This window comes from Uranotaenia lowii, chromosome 1, assembly GCF_029784155.1.
Source record: "Uranotaenia lowii strain MFRU-FL chromosome 1, ASM2978415v1, whole genome shotgun sequence".
Lineage (NCBI taxonomy): Eukaryota > Metazoa > Arthropoda > Insecta > Diptera > Culicidae > Uranotaenia > Uranotaenia lowii.
Genome location: NC_073691.1, coordinates 51,134,093 through 51,151,810, shown reverse-complemented (window position 1 = coordinate 51,151,810; position 17,718 = coordinate 51,134,093). Strand labels below are relative to the sequence as shown.

At 37.2% G+C, this 17,718-nt stretch overlaps 2 protein-coding genes across 7 annotated transcripts in view; both read left to right on the top strand.

Moving 5' to 3' along the window:
- LOC129740585 (cation-independent mannose-6-phosphate receptor) overlaps positions 1 to 17,718 on the top strand; it is a 431,652-nt gene that overhangs the window by 388,915 nt on the left and 25,019 nt on the right. The gene's annotated exons all lie outside the window — the stretch shown is intronic.
- Positions 11,474 to 12,008, top strand: LOC129740588 (uncharacterized). Its single transcript, XM_055732290.1, has 2 exons — positions 11,474 to 11,572; positions 11,643 to 12,008. The coding sequence occupies exons 1-2, from the start codon at positions 11,566 to 11,568 to the stop codon at positions 11,924 to 11,926; spliced, it is 291 nt and encodes a 96-aa protein (XP_055588265.1). The 5' UTR covers positions 11,474 to 11,565; the 3' UTR covers positions 11,927 to 12,008.

Here is a 17,718-nt window from a genome sequence, read left to right as displayed (position 1 = left end):
TGCGCCATTAAATGAATAATTTTACATGCCCGTCAGTGAAACTTCGTTATATAACTATTCAGGTACGCTAATATTTCGTTTCTAATTCAAATAAATGGGATAGGATTGAGGTGACATTTCATTTTTTTTTTAATTATTTTTTCAACTGAACATTTTTCAAATGTGGCAAAAGAATGATTACAAGATGAGAACTTCTTTTTAAGTAAATGATAAACTTTGATTTTTCTGTAGCCTTCATCTCAATTGTTGTGTTTGAATGATTAGAAAAATATACACATTTTTTTTGGAGGTACATAGTTATATTTTAGTTTGTGTTGTTTTAAAACAACATTATGCATTTATGGTTCTAAAAAAACAAGTTTCTCAGCTTGATCTTTATGTTGATACATCGAAAATAGTGAGAAAGGAAATTAACATCATATTCCTGTTGCTCCTACAGCGGATGCAATCTTGAAGGTTCTTCTTCTGGACTTGAGGAAACCCGTGTTCCAGCCTATAGAAATAGACTCAGACCAAAAAATTTAAATTTTGCCTGCTTGGTTCCAGATTACAAAAATCGAGTACACTAGTTTACAGCGTTTTTAAACTAAGTAAGTTAAACATCAGTTTTAATGAGAAAACGATTCATCATGTTAAATTCTTATTCTGCTAAGATTAGTATAAAGGGACACGATGAAATTGTCACACTTCGAAATTGCTCTAACTTTTCAACCGTTGGATAGAGTTTAATGAAAATTTGGGTGGATTTAATTCATAGTACATTGTTTAAATTCTGCAAGTTTTAAAGTCCTGTGATCAAAATTCGCGGAAATGAAGTTGAAAGAATAGCTCGTGCGTGATAAAATCTTCCGCATTCATCACGAGAGCAAGAATCTCTCGCATCGTTTCATCGTTAAAACGTTGGGAAACGTGAATTCCACGGTGTCCCGAGTGATTCACGTTTCCCGGAACGATTGACCGACAATCGGAAGCCCAAAAGTGAAGGAAAAAGTATTCCATAGAACACCAAAAATCACAACCACGTAGTTGGGGCCTTCAACCGACATCCAAACGCCTCCGTTCGGGATGTGGCTAAGAAGCTGCACCTAAGGCCAGAAGGCCAAAACGAAGGCTGGGCTTCGAACGTTCAAGGTACGAAAGGCCCCTAATTGCGAAGAGAAGCAGAACAAGTCCACCAAAACCCGTGCCAGGAAGTTGTACATCAACATGCTGACGAAAGTTGAATGCTGCATCATAGACGACAAAACATATGTGAAAGCCGACTTCCAACGGTTGATTCACAGGTTGTGCAGAATCTTATGGCCGGGGTTAAGGCCAAGGTGCGGGCATTTGCGTATGGACTGTTAATAAAATACGAGTAAAATGGTAAAATGAAGTTTAATTGTTATTTTTCAATCCTTGAGACTCACGGCTGGTGTCATTGTCTGCGGTCACCAGTGAGCTGAGATAGACAAAGTCTTAGACTATCTCCAGCTCAAGAAACAATTTGCACGACCCCCCCCCCCCCCAACACCCCCCCCCCTCAATATTTCAATTCAGAAACCTAGCCCCATTTTTGAACTACCCTAATGGACATGGATCTATAGGTCATGAAGAATCTAGTATGGTGGTCTCACTTTGGCAAAAAGTAGACGAGGGTTGGATGCGGCGGTGAGGGCGAAACGCAGCCGAAATTTGACAGCTGGCTGTTGGCTGGCTGCTTGGCTGGCTGGGATGCCAGGTTCTCTGATTTTTGTCAAATACGGAGTTTTGCCAATCATCAAGGTATTGCTTAGACCAGGCATGTCAAACTCGTTTAGGTGTGCGGGCCGCATTAAAAATTATCTATAACGTAGAGAGCCGCAGCAAAAATCAGTTAAATCGGTACATTCAGATTTAGTTTTTTTTTGCAGTTATATTTTACATAAAAATCAGTGGTGTTTTTTTGTGACAACTTAAGACGGGGCTACGCGGGCCGCATTGACCTAGGCCGCGGGCCGCATGTCAACCCCCAGTTTGACATGCCTGGCTTAGACAAAGATTTCGCCATGATTTTTGCAAATAGAATCCATAGCAGCGAAAACATTCTTCCGGCTGAGTACCGGGCTGGTAAGCAAATCTGAAAGACGCTGGACCAATAGGCGAAGGTGCCAGTTTTGTCGGTAGCAGTGAGTAACATTAATTATCCATTACTTATAACAGATTTATGGTTATTAAACACTATTTTCTTCTAATAGCTGTCTCGAAGCAGCAGAAAGTCATCGAATCGGGTGGTAACATGGCAAGGTATGACATTCCATCGTCCGAGAAGCGGCTGGCCTTCATGCAGGTACATCTGATCTTCATCGATATGAAACAGCTGCTTCAAGAGGATTTCCGTCTGTTGCCATCGCTGCTCCAGGAGATCCAATCGAGTAATCCGGATATGATGGGTATTATTTGGGAAAACCAGATAGAGCTTTTGGCCCTTTGAAAGAGGGAACCGATTAGCTGAAGGGTGGCGGAGGGGGCGGCGTCAGCGGTGGCAGTGTCGTAGCGTATGCTGTAGCCTCGGCTGTCGCTTCGATGGTGAACACCCTGAGTCCGACCTTGATGCCGTCGATCGGACATGCAACATCCGGTTAAGGATTATGGATGTTTGGTCCACCCTTAAAGGATCCTTCCCATTATCACGGTTAATCACAGCTATTTCGGAGCATCCGAAATGTGCGAAGTGTATTGTTATTTAAGAAATAAACTAAAACCCAATTTAATTCAAATCTTTTGATCTTTGGTCTTCGACATGCACAGACATACATATACTCTTTTTCCATATTTTTTTTTGATTTTGTATCTCAAACACCTGGCATCCCTGGACCCACTTCTTCGTAACACTTCAGTCAGCTGTCAATTTTTTTTTACAATATGGCTGAACGTGCGATTTGGCATGTGAGACCACCATACTACACTCATCATGCTGTAGGTGAATACTAGTTGTTGCACAACTTTTTTGGTAATCTCTGCACTTTAGAAGATAGTCATCAACACAAACTTTGTTCAAATGAAATTAACACGTTTGTACAATGGAAACAAATGTATTATCACACTTTTTTTTTCAATTTGAAACCCCACCAACTGCGCCTAACGACAAAACCTACACCCGGCTAGGGGGCTTACAGGTCGGGGTCCACACCCAGTCGGCCCAGTTGATGCAGGTTCCGGTGGCGGAATCGAACATTCCCTCGGTCGGGCAGCGGCGAGCCGTGGCATCAACACCGGCAGTTTCGCACTCCCAGAAGGCGGTGGGGTCCCAGTTGTTGCGCCAGAAGCGCTGTGCCATCTCGGCCGCATTGCAAGCCGGCTGCCCGTTCGAGTCATCCCGGACACAGCCCTGACCGGCGGCCAGGGTTGCAACGAACAGGACCAGGAAAATTACGGCTGTTTGGACGAGATTTTCTCGTTTTATTACATCTTTAACGAACAAAACAATATTTTTGAGTACTTACCCTTCATTGATGCAGTTTGATTCGAAACTTTAAGAACAACGCGAAAAATTTGGCAAACTCTGCACCTGGAAGCTTCTCCCCTGAATTTGATGAATGAACCCTGGGTGGGCCCAGTTTTATATCTAATTGTTGCAATTATGTGCGCGAAAAAAAAGTTGCAAGGCTGATGTACATGTCTCGATAGATAAAATGTTATCTCCAAACCCGTTTTGAAGATATGGCATTATCATACACCGACTGATTATTTCGGTGGGTTGATGGAAGATGTTGGTGGGTCGTTGCGGACGGAAGTGATTTCTAATTTTGAGTAGATGCTGAACGATTTTTCGAATTTTAACATAAGCCTCAGGTTCCTAACTTCAATAAAGTTTGGTTTCACTTATACTTGGCAAACTAACATGTGTAATTTTAGGAAATTACTTTTAGGTAAAGTCTGCTTCATTCAATATTGGAACAAATTCTTTTGCTCATTGTGGCGCTCCTAGTGGACGGATTTGGAAACTTTTTTCACCCACGTGTCGGGAAATTCATTACCTTTCACCATGTATTTATGTCATAACCCCAAACGATAGCATTTTGTAAACAACCGCCATGGAAGCCGAACGGAGAGATCAAATTGTGCACAGTTTTCTTACGAGTACGAGTACGAGAATTTCTTCGAAACAGCAATGAATAATTTTTTAAATTTTTTTTTATGAAAGAGTAAAGAAAATGCTACATTTGTATGAAAAACAAATTATGAATTCGTTAATAAATGACTGAACTACACGCAATTGTTTGTGTTCCAATATTAAATGAAGTAGACTTTACATCCGTCGAACTTGGTCAGCACTTGGTCGTACAGCTTTCGAGCACGGATTCTGGCCACATTGTTCTGCTTCAGCGTCCGATTTAGCTGTTTGCTGGCTCGGAATGACCTTATTCCTTCCCGGAGACGAATTCGTCGCACCGTACTGTGAGCGGCCTGGAACTTATTGGCCAAATCGCGGTCTGAAAGATTGGGATTCCTCTTGACGGCCTTGATGACTTTCCCACGCAGTTTCCGGTCGACAGTTCCACTCCGACGCTTCGAATGCGGCTTCCGAGCCGTCGTCAATGTTTCCTTGTACTGCTTGATAACACGCCATACGGTATTCCAGGGCATTTTAAGCTGTTTAGCTAGCTTCGATGCCGACAACAATGGATTTTCAAGAAAACTGTGCACAATTTGATCTCTCCGTTCGGCTTCCATGGCGGTTGTTTACAAAATGCTATCGTTTGGTGTTATGACATAAATACATGGTGAAAGGTATCGTTGATTATTCCAAAGTGGACGAAGAATTTGAAAATTTAACTCGCAATATTTCCACAAGCCCTGCTTCAGAAAGACTCGAATATGTTGTCAACCTGCATAAGAATCTTATTAAAAAATATTCGAAAAAGGTAGAAGTTTGTGCCAGGGTAAAAGGTTTTTGCCCTTGGATGAACTATGATGTTTGGAAGCTAGTAAAATCTAAAAACAGCCTTTTAGCCAGAAGCAAACGCCACCCACACGACTCCCAACTCCAAGAAATGCTTGTGCAGCTGTCCAAAAAAGTTCAACGAGCGAAAATGATAGCCAAAAAGACCTACTATGGATCTCTTTTCAAATCCTCAAGTCAAAAAGAAATGTGGAAAACTATAAACTCTCTGACCAATCGGGAAAATGTGAAAACCAATAAAATAATACTGAACATAAACGGAAAGGCCACCAGCGATTCTTTGTCAGTTGCCAGCCACTTCAACGATTTTTTTGCGAATGTGGGACCCCAGCTTGCCTCCACCATTTGTAGTCAACGCAACATAAATAAATATGGAACATTGACAAATGCTCTATCCGAATCAATTTTTCTAACTCCAACAACTGAGCAGGAGGTTTTGATCAAAATTCATAACTTGGATGCAAAAAAGAGCATAGGACCAGACGGAATTTCGGCCTTATTTGTGAAAAGGCATCATGTTCTTTTTGCTGATCTTCTGAAAAATGTTTTCAACGAAAGTATTACGACCGGTACATTCCCAAGGTTTCTGAAAATTGCACGGATCGTCCCAATACACAAAAGTGGACAAAAAACTGACGTTAACAACTATAGACCAGTATCTGTACTTTCAATCTTGAGTAAAATATTGGAACAACTGCTAGTTTGCAGATTAATTGGTTTCCTTCAGTCACACCAACTTCTCTACAGTCATCAATATCAATAACAGGATCTAGTACAGTGACCGCTGCAAGTGAGTTGTCTAACGAAATCTACGATGCGTTCGAAAATCAACAATTTGCTGCAGTTCTTTTTCTCGATCTCAAAAAAGCCTTCGATACCGTAGACCACGAGCTGTTGTTAGATAAACTGAACTACTATGGAATTCGAGGAACAGCTAATGACCTGATTCGGAGTTACCTATCCGACCGTGTCCAATACGTAGGAATAAACGATACCCAAAGTACATTTCTACCGATGTCAGTTGGCATACCACAAGGTAGTAACATAGGACCACTAATGTTCTTACTGTACGTGAACGATCTACCGAAACTAGTGCTCAAAGGTAAAACACGCTTATTTGCTGACGACACATCGTTAACATATATTGGAAGAGACGCAGACGATTTGATTAGCCGGATGAAACATGACATGCACATGTTAATGGGGTATTTTGCCGAAAACTTGCTATCGCTAAACCTGTCCAAAACAAAGTACATGGTGTTCCACTCACCTAGAAAACGACTCGAAGAGCACCGAGTTTTGACCATCGACTCGACTGTCATAGAAAACGTCGATAGCTATAAATATCTGGGCCTAACTTTTGATACCAAACTATCTTGGCACCCCCACATTAACCAAATAAAAAACGATATCAGCGCTGCCTGTGGCCTCTTATGGAAAGTATCAAAGTTTGTCCCTACGAAGCAGTTAGAAGCCATGTACTTAGCATTCGTTCAATCCAGATTGAATTACATGGTAGCAATATATGGAAGTGCCACGAAAACAAAATTAAAGTCGCTTCAAGCAACTCAAAATCGATGTTTGAAAACTATCTACAAAAAAACACGATTGCACCCAACAATAAGTCTTTACACAGAAGCTGCGAAATCTATAATGCCCATTCTAGCATTAAGAGAACTACAATGCCTCGTTCAAATCCACAATAAATTGCACAACCCGTCAACCCACCACAACGAAACACTACAAATCCGCAACCACCGCTACAATCTGCGAAGAAACCAAATGCTGGAAGTTAGATGTCCAAAGTCGAACCTAACTAAAGCATCTTACAATTACTTCTCCAAGTCGAAGTACAATCAGCTGCCAAATAATTTGAAAGAAGAAAGGAGTCTTATCAATTTTAAAAATATGTGCAAACAACATATTCGTAACAAAATCTCTAACTACATAATCTGAAAAACCATCCGCCAATACGTCCCTAACTGATCAGTGATTCTAGTGTACCTCCTTCAAAGAGATTAAATCTCGCTGGAGGTACCATCAGCTATCAGTCCTCATCATGAACCTGCGCAAACATCCGACTAATGCCAGTTTTGCAATATTTTTTTTGTTTTTCTTCCCACCACCGAGCCACCCACCGCCACCTACAGCTTACCACAACCGCCAACCGCACCGCCGACCGCCACCGCCCACCGCCTTCCGCCACCTACCGCCACCTACCGCCACCCATCGCCACCCACCGCCATTATCATCAACTATCGCTAGTGATCAATATTAAAATGAATAATTATGAAGTGTGAAACGTGAAAAACTACAAAAATATGTACGCAAACCTTACAAAAAAACACAAGTTGAAAAAATGCAAAATAAAAACGATGAGGAGGTTTTATGCCCTTTGGAGGAGTCAGATAAACTGTACTGCTCCAGGGGGCTTTTCCCTGCTCAAAAAAAAAAAAAAAAGGTTATGAATTTCCCGACACGTGGGTGAAAAAAGTTTCCAAATCCGTCCACTAGGAGCGCCACAATGAGCAAAAGAATTTGTTCCAATATTAAATGAAGCAGACTTTAATTTTTATATGATTTGCTCTACGTTCACATTATTACCAAAGTTCGAAAGATTAACATTTCTTTAACAACAGGCGACCTTCTAAGGACTGTCCACAAAAGGAAGTACTCTGGTTATTTAATGTTATTAAGTAAGTTTACTAGCTAAGATTGTAAAAAAAGTTAAAACGTTTACTGCACTCTGTTTAAACAATACACGTGAAAAAATAGCTTAGCTTAGCTTTGCTTGATTGACTACTCACATCCACCTTTAAAAATGCTTTAATATAAATTTTTAGTGATAAATTTATATTGAACAATTCCGTTGAATTTCCTTAGTATGCTTTTCAACTCTTTATTGGTATAACAATGATATTGAATCAAATGCATTTCGAATCCCATGGTTGCAGGCGCGGCTCAGTAGAACGAATTCTACATCGCCAATGGTTGCTACTCCGTGATTGACCGAGGCCATCAATTTTGTTCAAAGGTCAAATGAATGGTGTCTGGGACTGACAACACATTCACAATGCCCAAAACTGATGCTCTCTCTTTAATCGCAATAACGGCGCCGGCCACGTCCTAGTAGTCAATAGATAGTTTGGAAAAGAGAGAAAGGGATGAAAGAAATAATTCATGCTTTAGGATCGAGGTCACCTCTGCATCCTAGCAAATAATTTTGTTCTGGGGAGTGGGTAAAAGTATGTGATCTGGAGACACTTTTGACTAGTGTGATCTGATTCTGAGCATCCTATTCTTCTATTCTCCTATTTTCCTAAAGACAAAATAACTAACTAAATGTTACAATTCAAGTAACTTTAAAGTGAATTTGAAAAAAAAAACCTAACTTAAATCCCTCAATAACAAGCTCGAATCCTAAACTAGAATTTCTATCTTATCAATAAGTGTGATCTACATTTTAAGTAATTTATAACAACAACAAAACCAACCTATTACTTTTTTCATAATTTAAAACAGAGCGGTTGAAAATAAAAAACTGTCAAGCATGCATCTTTTTATTCAAATATACCTACTCATCCACCACATTCGCATATCCATGTCGTTTCAAAAACTGTCATGCTGATTTTCAAAAATTCATGACGAAAAATGTTGAGCTTTGAAAGATAAAGATCAGTAGTGCAAATATAAAGAAATGAATAAAAGTTTATCACCAGTACTTAAAACAGCTTTTACTAATTGACTTTGTTTGGTGAGTGTACTCTGGGGGAGATCTGATGATGGGTGGAGAAAAGTAACCCGAAACGTTACGTAAATTAAAAAAAAGTTGTTTCACTCTCCGAAAAAAATCCATAAGTAAAAAGCGTATTAACTGAAGGAAGTGAAACTCTGTCCAGTCAAAACTAACTCTTATTGCATTTATCTAGCACTAAATTGAACCCGTCTATTAGTTTCTGAGTTCATATGCGATTAAGCCTTTTCGAAAACTGAGCACTTGAAAAATTGATTTATAATTTTAGCTTCGTTCAACCGTTGGTAAAAATCGGTTTCAACTGGTTTCTGTCAACTGATAGATGTTCAACGAGCCAATGTTTTGGTCGAAACTAGTCAGGTCGTTGTTCAACGGAGCAAGTTGAAATCAGTCGAAACCAATCCAGCTCGGCAGCAGGATTCGTTTCGACCTGGTAGAAATCGGTCGAAGTCAATTGGAAAGAGACAGGTGATCAACTGTCAATCCATTTCTACTTGTTTCGACCCGTTTCGACTAGACTCCATTGAACAGACTATTTGAACGGCGAAATAGATGGCAATGTTTCAAGTCAATTTTGAACGTATTTTTTGGATGTCAGTATTGAAAAATTTACACACTTTTTTTTAAGATTTTTTGTGTTGTTCACATGCATTCAAAGAGAAGAGTTGAATGTGAAAAAAGATGATATTGTCGAAAACCTGGGATCTCTTCAACTTTTTTTGGGGAATTCAATTCAGTTTTCAGAATGAAAATCGGTTCTATAGGCTGTAAGTTGCTCAATTCGTCGAATCTACGGAATTCATCAAAGTTTCTAAAACTGCGACGTGTTAAAAGGTACTAGCTTATAATCCATATGGGTCATTCCATACCGCATGACCATGAAAATGCATCGACCCTCTTCGATTTTGCTCGAAATCAGTAGAATGACTTATTGTAATGTAAATAAGAAAAAAATCCAAAGTTTTGGGTAAATCGGACCCTACCCTTCCGAATGGGAGCCCCTCCCATTCTTAAAAATTTACCCTTTAATTTCCCAAAGACAGTATTTTTTGTGAATAATCTCAGAAACAGACCCATGATTTTTAATTTTAAAACTAAAAATACGTTTATCTCAAAATGCCCCCCCCCCTTTCGATTTATGTTGCTCCAATGTGTTCAGCTTATAATTTTACATAAGAATCACTCGAGAAATGTAACCATTTGCCATATGAAAACGAATCATAAAAAATACGGGCTGATTTTTCTTATTAACATTACAATAAGTCATCTTATTAATTTTGAGCAAAATCGGAAAGGGTCGATGCATTTTCATGGTCACTTGGTATAGAATGACCCATATAAATCTTGAGAAATACCACACAGAAGCCAACACCAAAACTCTGGTAAATTTCGACTTTAATTTCACTTAAGACCACAATCTTAGTTGTGCAAAATTTTACAAAATCTAATAAAAAGTATTATTCACGTTTAGACACCTTTAGCTATAAAGGTGTTCGGGGAACGTATTTCGACTACTAGGAAGCCGGGATATGGGGAATATCGAAATCCGGGAGCCGCAGTGACGAACAGAAGAGTGCCTATCACTTTCAAGCGAAACTCCAATTTCTCCTTTCGAGATGTCGCCAATAAGTTGGGAATATCGTCTACAACCGTGCATAAAGCTCAGAAACTATCCAAAATTTCGACTTATAAGAAAGTAGTGACTACTAATCGCAAAAGAAAGCAAACCCTTACGGCAAAAACAAGATCTCGAAAGCTGTATACGACATTGTTGACAAAGTTTGATTGCGTGGTAACGGACGACGAAACCCACGCCAAGGCAAACTTCAGACAGCTTCCGGGACAAGAGTTGCATACAGCAACCGAAAGAAGAACGCTGGCTAATATTTTCAAGCATATTAAACTATCAAAGTTTGCAAAGAAATATCTGGTTTGGGAAGCTATCTGTACCTGAGGCTTGTAAAGCAACATTTTTGTTGCAGCCGGGACCGTTAACCAGGAAATTTACTCAAATGAGTGTCTTCAAAAGCATTTGCTGCCGTTCATGAAGAAACATGACTTGTCTGTGCTGTTTTGGCCGGATTTGGCATCCTGCCATTATTGAAAAAGGCCATGGTGTGGTATGCCGCTAACAACATTCAGGTTGTGCCCAAGGATGAGAACCCTCCCAACACACCAAAATTTTTTCTAATCGAAAAATTTTGGAAGATAGTTAAACAAAACCGTAGGAAGACCAAAAAAACTGGCAGCAGCGAGAAGCAGTTCAAAACAAACTGGCGTTCTGCGCCGAAGAAAGTGGATAAGTTAACTGTACAAAATCTGATGGCAGGCGTAAAACGAAACTCTTGCCAACTTGGACTTCGTCAACCGGAATCTTAACTGAGTATTTTTCCGTCTTTTATGCATATTGAACTTCAGAAAGAAAGATTCTATATGATTTTTTTAATAAACAAATACTAGATTTACACGCAATTTAGTCTGACCATTTTTTGATCCAAAAAACCTTTATGATAGGGTTTATGATAACGAAAAATTGGAATTTTTTTTCTTCAATCCAAAGTTCATAGCAGAAATGATCCGATTAAAATTTAAAAAAAATCTTATCACTTTCCATGTGCTGCCATATTTCCTGATTTGAAACAATGGAGCTATTTACAAACAGTGACGAAAAGCGTCACATCTCCAAAATGGTTATCTCCAGAAACTTTCTCAAATGAGCTTCTTATCTGGTGACACATGTACATCAGCCTTGCAATTTTTGGCAACAATTAGATATAAAACTGGGCCCACCCAGGGTTCATTCATCAAATTCAGTGGAGAAGCTTCCAGGTGCAGAGTTCGCCAAATTTTCATCCTTGTTCTCTAAGTTTCGAATCAAACTGCATCAATGAAGGGTAAGTACTCAAAAATTTCGTTTTGTTCGTTAAAGATGAAATATAACAACAAAAAATCTCGTTCAAACAGCCGTAATTTTCCTGGTCCTGTTCGTTGCCACCCTGGCCGCCGGTCAGGGCTGTGTCCGGGATGATTCGAACGGGCAGCCGGCTTGCAATGCGGCCGAGGTGGCACAGCGCTTCTGGCGCAACAACTGGGACCCCACCGCCTTCTGGGAGTGCGAAACTGCCGGTGTTGATGCCACGGCTCGCCGCTGCCCGACCGAGGGAATGTTCGACTCCGCCACCGGAACCTGCATCAACTGGGCCGACTGGGTGTGGACTCCGACCTGTAAGCCCCCTAGCCGGGTGTAGGTTTTGTCGTTAGGCGCAGTTGGTGGGATTTCAGAATTGAAAAAAAAGTGTGATAATACTATTTTGTTACGTGTTAATTTCATTTGAAAAATATTAGTGTTGATGACAATTCCGGAAAGTGTAGAGAACATCAAATTAGATGTGTAACAACAAATTTAAGCCCTAGAGCGGAAAAACTTGATAGAAATTTTAAAATGAACAAAACTTATAAATGTGAAACCATTGCTTGTCGATTTTTTTTTTCGCCTTTGCTTATAAGCGGGAAACAAGTACTTCCTGCTGCTGCGACGTGCTGCTGATTGCCGGAGGCTTGATTTTATTATTGCACATTTTGGTTTGTATTGTACTCTACTTGTTTTTCTGAAACTCAATTGAACAAAAATGGATTGAAAAATATTGAACAAATAAAACAACGTTAATTTCTACCTACTTTGGTTCCATAGTTTTTGTCCCCATTTCCTGTTCACCAGTACATATGCTGTCGCCGATTAGTAGCATCGTTCCCGAGAATATGCAGATGACCTTGTCAACCTGTGTCAATCTTCCTACAATCAATTGTATGATTGTATGATAGTTGAATCAGTCATATTTATAGTTAAATCAATCATAACAGGGGAATTTTTTTTATTATCTGACAAGTTGCGCCGTGGGTTTTCAGATCTTCTCCAAAATTGAAAATTTGGTTCATTTTTATGACTTAAAAATTCATGTAATCTTTCAGATTTCTAACGTTTGTATTTTTTTAGATAGCCTCGGTTAGATTTTTTTGTAAATAAAAAATAACCACATTTCAGAGCTACATTACTCTGTTATTTTTCAACGGAAACTTTAAAATAGCACATCAAAATGCATCGCAATTTTATCAGCTTTCCAAATAAAATACTATAAAAAAATAAATTAATGACCTTTAACATGAAAAATTGTAAATAAGCCATAAATGACGTCTAAAAGTAACGTTTGCATTTGTAAATATTTTGCAAAAAATACCATTGTATAGCTCCATTTATGAAGCAACTTTCATATGAAGACACCAAAGTGGGCCAATAACTCCTTGAAGAGTTATGAAAGAAATAATGACAATAAATCTCTTTTTTTGCATTGAAAACAAACAATGGTCGAACAACTGCACTCACATATGAAGGTAGCGCGCACTTCTAACAACATGGAAGCAAAAGAACTTATCAAAGCAGGTAAAAAACACTATTTTTCATTCTTTAGTGTTTGTAGCAGCATAAGTTGAGCTATACAATGGTATTTTTTGCAAAATATTCGGTGGAGCAGACGGTACTTTTAGACGCCATTTAAAGCTTATTTACAATTTTTCATGTTAAAGGTCATTAATTAATTTTTTTATGTATTTTATTTGGAAAGTTGATAAAATTGCAATGCATTTTGATGTGTTATTTTAAAATTTCTGTTGAAAAATAACAGAGTTATGTAGCTTTAAAATATGGTTATTTTTTATTTACAAAAAAGTCTAACCGAGTCTAGCTCGGAAAATAAAAATGTTTGAAATGTGAACAATTACATGTGTTTTTAAGTAGTAAAAATGAACCAAAGTTTCAATGTTGGGGAAAATCTGAAGATCCCCGGCGCAAACTCGTCAGATAATAAAAAAAATCCCCACCACTATGGTTGAATCTAAAATATTTATCGTTGATTATATAAGGTCCATCAGCAGTTTATAGTTGAATCTATTATATTTATAGTTGAATGCCTGAATTAAATCATCCAGTTGTAGTTGGATCCATCATATTGATGGTCGAATCAATCATAGCATTATAGTTAAATCCATCATATTTCTAGTTGACTACCAGAAGTGTATAGCTGAATCTATTAAATCTATAGTTGAATGCGAAAAAATCAACTGTACTTCGATGATTTAAATGAAAAGCTGAAATAATTGAAACAACTGTCGTCTTTATTCTCCGTGTTCAGATTCGGATGTCAGATTCAGGTTTAAGATTCAGATTTCTGATTCAAATTTCAGATTCAGATTTGAGATTCAGACTTAACATTTCTGATTCAAATTTCCGATTCAGATTTCAGATTCAGATTTCAGATTCAGATTTCAGATTCAGATTTCAGATTCAGATTTCAGATTCAGATTTCAGATTCAGATTTCAGATTCAGATTTCAGATTCAGATTTCAGATTCAGATTTCAGATTCAGATTTCAGATTCAGATTTCAGATTCAGATTCCAGATTCAGATTTCAGATTCTTAAGATAAGTTAACCACCGTTAATTAATTTTGTAAATTTATTTTTCGGCATATCGGTGAAAAGTAGTTATGAAATTGATAAAGATGGATAGAGAAGTGAGAAGCAAATTTACAGATGTTGAAAAGAGCGAAAGAGCATTTTTGCGAGGAAACTTATTAACGTACACCATACTTTACCCTGCAACATTTCATTATTTAGGAGAAGTAGTACCGGGATAGAGGTGGCACTACCTTAACCTATACAATGAAATCTGGTTGGTCCGAAGTCTACATGTGGTGAACACGTATACTCCGGACGGGCGTATACGTGTTCACCACATGTAGACTTCGGACCAACCAGATTTCATTGTATAGGTTAAGGTAGTGCCACCTCTATCCCGGTACTACTTCTCCTAAATAATGAAATGTTGCAGGGTAAAGTATGGTGTACGTTAATAAGTTTCCTCGCAAAAATGCTCTTTCGCTCTTTTCAACATCTGTAAATTTTCTTCTCACTTCTCTATCCATCTTTATCAATTTCATAACTACTTTTCACCGATATGCCGAAAAATAAATTTACAAGATTTCAGATTCAGATTTCAGATTCAGATTTCAGATTCTGATTTCAGATTCAGATTTCAGATTCAGATTTCAGATTTAGATTTCAGATTCAGATTTCAGATTCAGATTTCAGATTCAGATTTCAGATTCAGATTTCAGATTCAGATTTCAGATTCAGATTTCAGATTCAGATTTCAGATTCAGATTTCAGATTCAGATTTCAGATTCAGATTTCAGATTCAGATTTCAGATTCAGATTTCAGATTCAGATTTCAGATTTCAGATTCAGATTTCAGATTCAGATTTCAGATTTCAGATTCAGATTTCAGATTCAGATTTCAGATTCAGATTTCAGATTCAGATTTCAGATTCAGATTTCAGATTCAGATTTCAGATTCAGATTTCAGATTCAGATTTCAGATTCAGATTTCAGATTCAGATTTCAGATTCAGATTTCAGATTCAGATTTCAGATTCAGATTTCAGATTCAGATTTCAGATTCAGATTTCAGATTCAGATTTCAGATTCAGATTTCAGATTCAGATTTCAGATTCAGATTTCAGATTCAGATTTCAGATTCAGATTTGAGATTCAGATTTCAGATTCAGATTTGAGATTCAGATTTCAGATTCAGATTTCAGATTCAGATTTCAGATTTCAGATTTCAGATTTCAGATTCAGATTTCAGATTCAGATTTCAGATTCAGATTTCAGATTCAGATTTCAGATTCAGATTTCAGATTTCAGATTCAGATTTCAGATTCAGATTTCAGATTTCAGATTCAGATTTCAGATTCAGATTTCAGATTCAGATTTCAGATTCAGATTTCAGATTCAGATTTCAGATTCAGATTTCAGATTCAGATTTCAGATTCAGATTTCAGATTCAGATTTCAGATTCAGATTTCAGATTCAGATTTCAGATTCAGATTTCAGATTCAGATTTCAGATTCAGATTTCAGATTCAGATTTCAGATTCAGATTTCAGATTCAGATTTCAGATTCAGATTTCAGATTCAGATTTCAGATTCAGATTTGAGATTCAGATTTCAGATTCAGATTTGAGATTCAGATTTCAGATTCAGATTTCAGATTCAGATTTCAGATTTCAGATTTCAGATTTCAGATTCAGATTTCAGATTCAGATTTCAGATTCAGATTTCAGATTCAGATTTCAGATTCAGATTTCAGATTCAGATTTCAGATTCAGATTTCAGATTCAGATTTCAGATTCAGATTTCAGATTCAGATTTCAGATTCAGATTTCAGATTCAGATTTCAGATTCAGATTTCAGATTCAGATTTCAGATTCAGATTTCAGATTCAGATTTCAGATTCAGATTTCAGATTCAGATTTCAGATTCAGATTTCAGATTCAGATTTCAGATTCATATTTCAGATTCATATTTCAGATTCAGATTTCAGATTCAGATTTCAGATTCAGATTTCAGATTTCAGATTTCAGATTCATATTTCAGATTCATATTTCAGATTCAGATTTCAGATTCAGATTTCAGATTCAGATTTCAGATTCAGATTTCAGATTCAGATTTCAGATTCAGATTTGAGATTCAGATTTCAGATTCAGATTTGAGATTCAGATTTCAGATTCAGATTTCAGATTCAGATTTGAGATTCAGATTTCAGATTTCAGATTCAGATTTCAGATTCAGATTTCAGATTCAGATTTCAGATTCAGATTTCAGATTCAGATTTCAGATTTCAGATTCAGATTTCAGATTCAGATTTCAGATTTCAGATTCAGATTTCAGATTCAGATTTCAGATTCAGATTTCAGATTCAGATTTCAGATTCAGATTTCAGATTCAGATTTCAGATTCAGATTTCAGATTCAGATTTCAGATTCAGATTTCAGATTCAGATTTCAGATTCAGATTTCAGATTCAGATTTCAGATTCAGATTTCAGATTCAGATTTCAGATTCAGATTTCAGATTCAGATTTCAGATTCAGATTTCAGATTCAGATTTCAGATTCAGATTTCAGATTCAGATTTCAGATTCAGATTTGAGATTCAGATTTCAGATTCAGATTTGAGATTCAGATTTCAGATTCAGATTTCAGATTTCAGATTTCAGATTTCAGATTCAGATTTCAGATTCAGATTTCAGATTCAGATTTCAGATTCAGATTTCAGATTCAGATTTCAGATTCAGATTTCAGATTCAGATTTCAGATTCAGATTTCAGATTCAGATTTCAGATTCAGATTTCAGATTCAGATTTCAGATTCAGATTTCAGATTCAGATTTCAGATTCAGATTTCAGATTCAGATTTCAGATTCAGATTTCAGATTCAGATTTCAGATTCAGATTTCAGATTCAGATTTCAGATTCAGATTTCAGATTCAGATTTCAGATTCAGATTTCAGATTCATATTTCAGATTCATATTTCAGATTCAGATTTCAGATTCAGATTTCAGATTCAGATTTCAGATTCAGATTTCAGATTCAGATTTGAGATTCAGATTTCAGATTTCAGATTCAGATTTCAGATTCAGATTTCAGATTTCAGATTTCAGATTCAGATTTCAGATTCAGATTTCAGATTCAGATTTCAGATTCAGATTTCTGATTCAGATTTCAGATTTCAGATTCAGATTTCAGATTCAGATTTCAGATTCAGATTTCAGATTTCAGATTCAGATTTCACATTCAGATTTCAGATTCAGATTTCAGATTTCAGATTTCAGATTCAGATTTCAGATTCAGATTCAGATTTCAGATTCAGATTTCAGATTCAGATTTCAGATTCAGATTTCAGATTCAGATTTCAGATTCAGATTTCAGATTCAGATTTCAGATTCAGATTTCAGATTCAGATTTCAGATTCAGATCTCAGATTCAGATTTCAGATTCAGATTTCAGATTTCAGATTCAGATTTCACATTCAGATTTCAGATTCAGATTTCAGATTTCAGATTCAGATTTCAGATTCAGATTCAGATTTCAGATTCTGACTTCAGATTCAGATTTCAGATTCAGATTTCAGATTTCAGATTCAGATTTC